General features: G+C 45.7%; 1 protein-coding gene across 1 annotated transcript; it reads left to right on the forward strand.

Annotated features, from left to right (window-relative positions):
* Nucleotides 1–3,013: 3,013 nt before the first annotated feature.
* Nucleotides 3,014–8,839, forward strand: IL36RN (interleukin 36 receptor antagonist). The gene is made up of 5 exons (XM_003942507.4): nucleotides 3,014–3,066; nucleotides 3,238–3,296; nucleotides 4,667–4,752; nucleotides 5,950–6,077; nucleotides 6,280–8,839. The coding sequence occupies exons 2-5, from the start codon at nucleotides 3,268–3,270 to the stop codon at nucleotides 6,502–6,504; spliced, it is 468 nt and encodes a 155-aa protein (XP_003942556.1). The 5' UTR covers nucleotides 3,014–3,066; nucleotides 3,238–3,267; the 3' UTR covers nucleotides 6,505–8,839.
* Nucleotides 8,840–10,053: the final 1,214 nt, after the last annotated feature.

The following is a 10,053-nucleotide window of genomic DNA, read 5'->3' on the forward strand; positions in this document are numbered from 1 at the left end:
TAAAAGTGCCAAAGTTCCAATAGTGATGTCAAGGTGTATTAGTTCCCAACTGCTGTGTAACAAAGTATCAGCAAACTTAACAGCTTAAAACAAGAAAAAATTATTTTTTAACAAAGACTGAGAGTCAGGAATAAGAAAACTGGCTTTACTGGAGGGTTTGGCTCAGGGTGTCTCATTAGGTTGTAGGACAGATGTCAGTCAGGGTTGCAGTCATCTGAAGGCTTGATTGGGGCTAGAGGATCTGTTTCTAAGACTGCACCTTCACAGACTGTTGGCAGGAAACCACAGTTTCTCACCACGTGGGCCTCCCCATAGGGCTGCTTGAGTGTCCTTATCACACAGCAGCTGGTTTTGTCCAGGTGAGTGATCTAGGAGCAAGGAGAAAACTGCCTTTTATGATGCTGCCATATTCATCACGTAACACAGCACCCCACTCTCAGTACCAATTTACTATATTAGTCTGTTCTTATGCTGCTAATAAAAACATACTTGAGACTGGGTAATTTATAAAGGAAAGAGGTTGAATTGACTCACAGTTCCACATGGCTGGGGAGGCCTCACAATCATGGTGAAAGATGATGAAGGAAGAGCAAACTCATGTCTTACATGGTGGCATGCAAGAGAGCTTGTGCAGGGAAATTCCCCTTTATAAAACCATCAGATCTTGTGAGACGTATTTATGAACATGATACCAGCACAGGAACGATCCACCCCTATGATTCAATTACCTCCCACTGGGTTCCTTCCACGATACATGAGAATTATGGAAGCTACAATTCAAGATGAGATTTGGGTGGGAACAGAGCCAAACCTTATCACCCTCTTAAAAGATGAAGTTTCCAAGAATTTATGGACATATTTTAAAACAGCCACACATAGTGTGTGAATTGGGGGCATTGTCTTTAGGTAGTGCCAAAGTTTATTTTTCAAAAGTTCAAAACTTGACTGTCATACAAACATATAGTGAGCATGTGTTAAAGATTTACTATTTTTCATAAGTGAGGGAATCAGCAAGATTACAAAGCTAATTATCAAAAGATAATTCAGGGAATGGAAGTTTATACAGCCAGTCAAGAAATAAAGGCTGAAATAGGTTGGCTAAGTTACATTTTAAAAGACAGTTTTATGACTTGCAAGGCAATAAAACTGCACCCTTTGGAGTTATCTTTTCTATCAGACAGAAATAATGTGTAATTTATCAATGTTCTCTTAGGTCATGGCTAATTTCACAAAGTCTGCGACCTAATTAGTCAGTCAAGCAAAGGGATAGGTCCGGAGAGAACTTATTGTTGGTGAGGCCTGTTTAATAATGTTCTCATATGATATTGAAAGTGTATACAGTCATCGTTTCATTTTATTTATTTTTAATTAATTAATTAATTAATTTTTGAGGCAGAGTCTTGCTCTAACACCCAGGCTGGAATACAGTGGCTCAATCTTGGCTCACTGTGACCTCCACCTCCCAGGTTCATACAATTCTCATGCCTCAGCCTCCTGAGTAACTGGATTACAAATGTGCATCACCACGCTTGGCTAATGTTTGTATTTTTAGCAGAGATGGGGTTGTGCCATGTTGTCCAGGCTGGCCTCATTTCATCTAATTTCAACTGTCATTTCTATTTGGTTAATTTATAATTTAATAATTTTGTACAAGACAGTTTCTACATTAATTTTATTTTTTTTGAAAGATGTCTATCATATTAGGGGCATTATGAGAATCACATCTTATCAGAAAATAACAACTTGATATTTTATTTATTCTTGAACATGTAGGATGTTTTGGTTCATATGTCTGAATATCATTTCTTTAAAATTATACTTTAATAAGTTATTAATAGTTATCCATGTTATTCAAGATATAATTAAATTGTTTTTGTGCACCCTTACCTTTATTTCAGATCCATTACAGAGAGTGCATGGAGGTATTTAAACTGTGTTAACTGTTTCACAATCACATATTATCTTACCAATTATGTATTCAAGAAAGATTACTTACAGAATTATAGATGGCATGAGCTAGATTTTATTTTCTAAGGAAATAATCAGATACATGAGCAAAAATGTTAATACAAAGATATTTGTCACAACATGGGTTTCCATAGCAAAAAAGAGATAAAAATATATAAAAGACCAATAACAGCGCATAGGTTTCAATAAATAATGTCACAGTGATACAATTAAATACTATACAACTATTCAAGCATGCCATTATTCATCTTTAGTATGGAAAGATATTCTGCTATTTTGCTACATGAAAAACGAGGTTGGAAAAAGTATAGGTTCCGTGAATCTGTTATATGAAAACTGTCTATAGTTACATGTGTCATACGTGTGGAGAAAAAAGTATTGTCATTGGTTTTCTGGTGATGCACTCAGAACCGACAAGTATTCACATTTTTTTCATTGTGGTTGATCTGGATTTTCAGGTTTTTCTATAATGAACAAGTAGGCTGAACATTCCCAAAGCAGGAGAGTACCACTTCCAGCATCTCCTGCAGGCCTGGCAATGGCAGGCAGGAAAGACGGAGGAAGGAAGGAGAGAGAAGGGAGGGAGTGAAGGAAGGAGTGAAAAAGGTAGGAAAGAAAGGAAAGGAGGGAGGGGGGAGGAAATGGGGAGGGAAAGAAGGAAAGGAGGAAAAGAGGAAGGGAAGAAAGAAGGGGAAGAGGGAGCGAGTGAGTGAATGCAAGACAGAGAGAAGGAAGAAAGGGAGGAAGGCAGGGAGCAAAGAAGGCTGTGCTTCCCTTGACCATGGGCCTGACTTTTAGGGTCTGGAAGCCCCTGAGATACAAAAGCTAAGTGCTCACAAAGAGCTAGAAAGCCTCAAGGAAGTTCTTCAAAATTGCTGAAAGGAAACTGTCTCCAGAACCTTCCCTGCCCATGACAGATAATGAGTAGCGAGTGTTTCTGGCGGCTTAGGGTGGTGCGAAATCACGCTGGGAATCCTGCTCCTCCTCAGGTCCTGGCAGTTTCAGGGCTCCTCCCTAGGCCTGACTTAAAAGGCTGAGGCATCCTTGGAGCAGCAGGCAGACTCCACAGCTTTCACCAGGAGAAAGGAGCATTCTGAGGTATGCTTTGGGGCACTGGTTGGGACCGGAGCTCTCTCCTGAATCCAGACCCAGAATCTGCTCTGTGGAGGCTGTTCACATGCTGGGGGGCTCAGTGCGGCTACTTCCTACCCAGACCCTGGCCAGCTGAGCCTCTCTTTCCATGATTTTCTGTTGTTTATTCTAAAATAGGGGAGTCTACTACACCCTGTGGAGCTCAAGATGGTCCTGAGTGGGGCGCTGTGCTTCCGGTGAGTGTATGAGGCCCTGGTTTGGTGGTGTCCTCCTGGGGAAGCGAGTTCTGGGTAGACCCGTTGTCCAGCTTTGAGCAGGAGGGAAGAAGGGAGGGGCCGCCATTGCAACTGGGAAGTTGTGACCAGCACCTCACTGCTCTTAGAGAAGTTTTCCCAGCCTTTTACAAATAGGGGCAGGATTGGGATAGGTCATCTCACAAGGGTTCCCTGATGCTGAGGGGGAGAAGTGAACCACCCAGTCTAGAGCTGCAGCCAAGTCTAGCCAAGGTGAGAATGAGAGCCAGGATCCCTCTCAGAGTTCTGCCATTGCCACTCAGCATATGAATTGATGTCATCCCACTGTGTCCCTACCTTCTTGATGCTTTTTGGAGATAATAATAAAACAAAAACCATGACCATCTGTCATCTGTCCACCCACTGGCATGTGCTAAGCCAGATAGTCTGCCATGCTCTGGACTTTACAACAGGGGATGAGTGGTTCTTTCTCTCAGTCAATATAAAGCACTTCCCACAATGCGTTCTATGGGACTTGATCAGAGAAGTTCCGTAGAAGCGACAAGGAGAAACTTTATACAGAGGAGCTCTCTGATCAAGTAAATGCAGGGAATGCTGCTTTCTACATCCTCTCCTAAGAAAACCACAGCATGGCTCAGCATATGAGTGACTCTGAGACTTTCTGAAATAAGGCAACTTGTTGAATTGTGTTTGGCCATGTATTGACCCAATTGTTACACTTCATCATTTTCCTCCATGTAGCATTTGGAGAAATCCACTTTAGGATACATCTTTCACCTCATAGGATGTCAGGAAATCAACTAAGTTCATAGATGAGAAACAATTTTGAAAAGTAAAATAAAAGAAATTTAAATTTAAAGAAACTCCTTATTTAGTAAGGAATAAATGGTCAAATAGAAATACATGTTTCTTGAAGAACTGAAGAATCAGACTTTAATCTGGAAGAGGCCCGGGTGTTATCCAACCCATCGTCTTAGTGTAGCAATGGGGAGGCTCAGGCCCAGAGAGGGCAAGAGAGTTGTCTGCTGTGACTCAGCAGCATTTGAGGCAGAGCTGGGGGCAAAAACCTAGAGTCTGACTCACCATGCAGCTTCTCTTCCAATAGGAGATGGGTTGAAACATAAAAGGTTGAATAGGGTGAAGGAGCAAACTCCAGTGGGAGGCTGTGGGGTCATCCCCCTGGTAGGGCATGAGGCCAGCAGGGCTGGGAGAGAAGGCTGTGCTGTTACTTCTGGCACAGTAGGAAGAAAGGGAGACAAAATGCCTGAGATCAGGGGGTTCTCTGGAGCCAGGGCATGCTGCAGTGTCCACCCTCCCCCTAAAACAGTCCTCACCCCTTCCTGATGTTTCAGAATGAAGGACTCGGCATTGAAGGTGCTTTATCTGCATAATAACCAGCTTCTAGCTGGAGGGCTGCATGCAGGGAAGGTCATTAAAGGTTGGTGACAAAACATGACCCACTTTCCTTGGTCTTTATACACTCTGAGGGGTGGGGGCCTGAACAGGGCTTAGAATAGTCATAAAGCTTAGCACAGGCCTATACAGCCCAGGCATTAGGGCAGCACAAGCCAGGGTCTAAGCAAAGGCAAATGAAATACCACACCTCTCAGCAAAGTGAAGACACAGGCTCTGGGGCCACCTGAAGCTTCTATGCAGAAGAGGGAGTATTTTCCAAGAGGCGTGTCTTGTCATTCCCTTACAGGTAGGCTTATGTCAAGCATCGCATTCCCTAGGAGCCAGTGCCAAGGAGAGAACTCAAGCAGGGTCTCTATACCTTTTGTTCCCACATGGGAGTGGGTTTCTGCCTCTCCACCATGGGTACCCTCTGCTCTCTGAGGATTCTCAGTCACTCAAAGTGAGGGGACCCAGAGAACAGGTGGCATTGTTGGACCTTCTGCTTGCTCACTCTGCCCTATGCATTGCAACAGGTCCCTCTCTACAATAGTTCACACATGCCCACCCAGGGCACCCTTGCTGAGCACAGATGCCAGGTAGATCCTTCAGCTAGGACATAAGTGTATGGTGTATGTAGGTGTGCATGCAGGCATATATGTGTGAGCATGTGTGTGCTTGTATGTATCTCTGTGTAACCATGCATGTGTGTGTGCGGGTATGCATGTGTGAGCAGGTGTGTGTACATGTATCTGTGTGCATGCATGTATCTGTATGTGTATTTGGGTGTGTATGTAGGTGGATGATGTATGTGGGTGGTGAGGGGATGTACAGAGAGAAATGAGATCCTCTTTTGCTCTCAGCGACCTCACAGTGTGTAGAAAGTTGTTCAAACAACCCCAAAGGGGGGCTCATTAAAACAGGTTTCAGAAAAGGGGCCTGAGAGCCAAGGGGCGTTAAAACACGGGATTGAATCTACCTTGGGGTGTAGAGGCTTGAAGATTTGACCTTGAATTAGAGGGTGAGGTGGAGGTGGCACAATGTGCTTCTGTGCCTTGATGTCCACTCTGGGCCAGTGGAAAGGAGAGGCCATGTCATGACAGCTGCTGAAAGGCCTCCCTTCTGCCCAGCCTGGGGGCAGGCTGTCTCACAGCAGTCCTGTGCCCTAGAGCCCAGGACAGGGGGAGAAGGAGGGAAGGAAGGAAGGGAATCCACGGCCCTGCTTATGACCTCCTTCCCACAGGTGAAGAGATCAGCGTGGTCCCCAATCGGTGGCTGGATGCCAGCCTGTCCCCCGTTATCCTGGGCATCCAGGGTGGGAGGCAGTGCCTGTCCTGTGGGGCGGGGCAGGAGCCGACTCTAACACTTGAGGTGAGACTTGGGGCATTCTCACTGGGGACTGAGCCACAGATGCTAAGCCCACTGAAGCTGGGCAGCCCACATCCCTGGTGCTGTGGGACACCCTGGGGGCGGGGATTCTGTTGATGGCAGCTCTGCCTCCTCCCTAAGGATCCTGCTCAGCCCTCCCCCTGCCTCCTCCTCTGCCCTCACCTGCCCTGCCCTCCTCTGGTAGCCAGTGAACATCATGGAGCTTTATGCTGGTGCCAAGGAATCCAAGAGCTTCACCTTCTACCGACGGGACCTGGGGCTCACCTCCAGCTTTGAGTCAGCCGCCTACCCAGGCTGGTTCCTGTGCACGGTGCCTGAAGCCGACCAGCCTGTCAGACTCACCCAGCTTCTCGAGAATGCTGGCTGGGATGCCCCTATCACAGACTTCTACTTCCAGCAGTGTGACTAGGGCAACTTGCCCCCCAGAACTCCCTGGGCAGAGCCAGCTCAGGCGAGGAGTGAGTGGAGGAGACCCATGGTGGACGACCACTCTCTCTGCTCTGAAGACCCTCACCTTTGGCTCACCGGGCACACAGCCACCTTCTCTTCTGATTCCCTGTTTGGGTAAAATCTGAGATTTGGAACTCAGTCCACAGTCTCTCCTTGCTGGATGGTGCTACTGGTGTGGAACTTTGTAAAAACCACGTGGGGCAAACTAGGAATAACATGATAAGAGTTCTACGGGGGTGGGGTGGGAGAGTGATGGGAATCATTCCTGCTTAATGGTAACTGACCAGTGTTACCCTGAGCCCTGCAGGCCAAACCATTCCCAGCTGAGCCTTATAGGGTCACTAGCTCTCCACATGAAGTCCTGTGAGGGAGAGGGAGGTGGTCATAGAGTTAGGGACCCACAGCCCTTGACCCAGCCCCACCCCCTTCCGTATAATCCTGCCACTGTCATACACTACCCTTTCTCTCTCTACCCTCATCCTCTCGCTGTGGGCATGAAGAGGTGGTGATGTCAGAGGAAAGGGCTTCAGCTCAGAAGATAGAAGATGAGCAGGGCATGCCGATCCTTTTTAAAAAACCTAAAGTACAAGAAAAATCCCAGATGCTGGTCTCTATTTCCATGAAAAAGTGCTCATGACATATGAGAAGAGCAACTTACAAAGTGGCATATATTGCAATTAATTTTAATCTTTTTTGAGATGGAGTTTCACTCTGTTGCCCAGGCTGAAGTGCAGTGGTGTGATCTTGGCTCCCTGCAACCTCTATCTCCCAGGTTCAAGTGATTCTCTTGCCTCAACCTGCTGAGTAGCTGGGATTACAGGCAGGTTAGTAGAGACGGGGTTTCACCATGTTGGTTAGGCTGGTCTCGAACTCCTAACCTCGTGATCCACCCACCTCGGCATCCCAAAGTGCTGAGATTACAGGTGTGAGCCACTGTGCCCCTCTATTTTAATTTTTTAAAATACCTGTTTATATATTTCTTCACAGAAAAAAGTTTGGAAGAGTTTACTTCAATTGTAGCAATGTCAGGGTGGTGGCAGCATAGGTGATTTTTCTTTTTATTCTTTCAATTTATCTGTATTTCCTAATTTTTCTACAATGAAGCTCAGTTGCTTGCATAGTGGTAAGAAAAGAACTTAATCTTGAGGTAAGCAGAGCAGACATCATCTCTGATTGTCCTCAGCCTCCACTTCCCCAGAGTTAAATTCAAATTGAATCAAGCTCTGCTGTTCTGGTTGGTTGTAGAGATCGGGAAACAGATCTCAGCAAAGCCACTGAGGAGAAAGCTGTGATGAGTTTGTGTGGCTGGAATCTCCTGGGTTAGCAACAAAGAACCAAATCATCTGGTAATTCTTTCCTGTAAGGATCACAGCCCCTTGGATTCCAAGGCATGAGGTCCAGCCTCTAAGAGGGCTGCTGTACTAGTTGAATTCATATCCTTCTTGGAATCCAGTCTGTGACCTTATTTGGAGACAAGGTCTTTGCAGGTGCAGTTAGTTAAGACAAGGTCATGCTAGTTGAAGGTAGACTTAAATACAATATGACTAGTGTGCTTCTATAAAAAGGAAAGGACACAGAGACACAGAGGAGACATGGGGAAGAAGACTATGTAAAGACAAAGGCAGAGATTGGAGTTATGCTGCCACAAGCCAAGAAACATCAAAGACTGTGGCAACCACCAGAAGCTTGGAAGAGGCAAAGAAAGATTCTTCCCTAGAGCCTTTAGCCTCCTGACTTCTAGCTTCCTGAACGAAGAAAGAATAAATTTCAGCTGTTTTAAGCCACCAAGGATAATGGGTTATGACAGCTCTAGATAACTAATGCAACTGCTAAAATGATCCCTGTCTCCTTGTGTTCACATCCTGTGTGTGTCCCCTCCCACAATGTACCAGAGTTGTCTCTGTGACCAATAGAATATGACAGAAGTTATGGCATGCCACTTCCAAGATTAGGTTATAAAAGATGTTGCAGCTTCTACTTGAGGTCTCTCTCTCTCTCTGTCCCCCACCACCCCCAATCTCTTTTGGCTCACTTGCTCTGGGGGAAGCTAGCTGCCATGCTGTGAGCAGCCCTATAATTAGACTTACGTGGTAAAAAATGAAGTCTCCTGCCCACAGCCACAGGAATGAACCTAGAAGCAGATCCTCCAGGCCTGTCAGGCCTTCCAGTGACTGCAGCTCAGGTGACAGCTTGGCTACAGCCTCATGAGATGCTGGAGCAGGCTGCCCAGCTGAGCTGCTCCAGATTCCTGCCCCTTAGGGACTCTGTGAGATAATAAATGTTTGTTGTTTTAAGTTGCTCAGTTTTGGTCTAACTTATTAAGCAGCAATAGATAACTAATACACAGAGAAAGAGAAACAAATGCCTTTGTTTTATTACTGCAGTTTTCTCCAATTTTTAAATTTTCCTTCTCACAATGAACAACTATCCTACATTTACCCAAATATTCTATTTAAAAGCTAATAATACAACATTTGTTGAATCATCGGGTTCTGCAAAGTTGAGATCCTCTAGTCCTATGTGCCAGAAGTGGACTCCAGTGTCCCCACCCAAACCCTGGGGAATAGGAGCAGAAGCCAGAGGAGGAGCCCGTATCTGAGCCCCAGGTATTCCACCTGCACCTCACCTGTTGGACCAGCATGGTAGATTCATAGTCCACTGAAGTACTAACAAGGAATTGGCCAGGACATACAGGGCTGCCTCTATGGGCCTCAGCAGCTCCAGCCCAGATTCAGCTGAAGTCCTCAGGCAACAGGCAGCACAGCTCCTACCCCAGGCCTCTCAGGGCTGCCAAGAACATGAGCTCTGAGCCCCAGGCTGCGTTTCAGACCCTGTTCACACTCTTTGTCCATGGGTCCAGACACAGTCTCGTGTTGCTCCCTCTGCTTTTGGGCCCTCCCTCCACCTTCTCTGCCTAGATAAATCTCTCATTTTTCAATACCCTGCTAAGATGTCACCTCCTCCGAGAAGTCTTTACTGAGTTGAGATTCCCCAGCTATCTGATCTGGCAGTTTTATGCCAGGACACTTCAAAATGTGTCCCTGCATTGTAGTACCTTAACTTGGAGTCTGTGGCCCCTGGGATGACCTTAAGGTTAGGACCATATCAGTTTGTCTCTCAGAACATTGTGTAATGCTTGGCACATAATAGAAACCCAGTGAGTATAGAATGTGGAAACTATTTCTCCACCCTGGAAGATTATCTCTCTCTTCTCCACCCATCTAAACAGGCCCACTCTTAAGGGAGCAGCTTAAATTCCATCTCATTCTTGAAGGTTTCTCCAGCCTGAAGTTGTTGCTTCCTCATTTGTAGGATGACAGAAGAGGAGCTTTAGCCAGGCTGAGCCAACACAAGTCAGTAGTAAAAGAAGGAATATAAAATGCTTCCTTCAAGAATGTACAAGCTGAGGGACATTGACATTATGACTATTCAAGTGATAAAGACAGTGGCTTTAGATTTCTGCAATTTTGGTATAAACTACTGGCCTGGGCCTATATTTACAGAAATG

This window comes from Saimiri boliviensis, chromosome 1 (assembly GCF_048565385.1).
Source record: "Saimiri boliviensis isolate mSaiBol1 chromosome 1, mSaiBol1.pri, whole genome shotgun sequence".
NCBI lineage: Eukaryota > Metazoa > Chordata > Mammalia > Primates > Cebidae > Saimiri > Saimiri boliviensis.

What these genes read in the sequence shown, in the direction of transcription:
- IL36RN (XM_003942507.4), top strand. Translation starts at nt 3,268, where the DNA reads ATGGTCCTGAGTGGGGCGCTGTGCTTCCG. An exon ending in TGCAGGGAAGGTCATTAAAG is followed by an intron (nt 4,753 to 5,949) that starts GTTGGTGACAAA and finishes TCCTTCCCACAG; the next exon opens with GTGAAGAGATCAGCGTGGTC. An exon ending in AGCCGACTCTAACACTTGAG is followed by an intron (nt 6,078 to 6,279) that starts GTGAGACTTGGG and finishes CTCCTCTGGTAG; the next exon opens with CCAGTGAACATCATGGAGCT.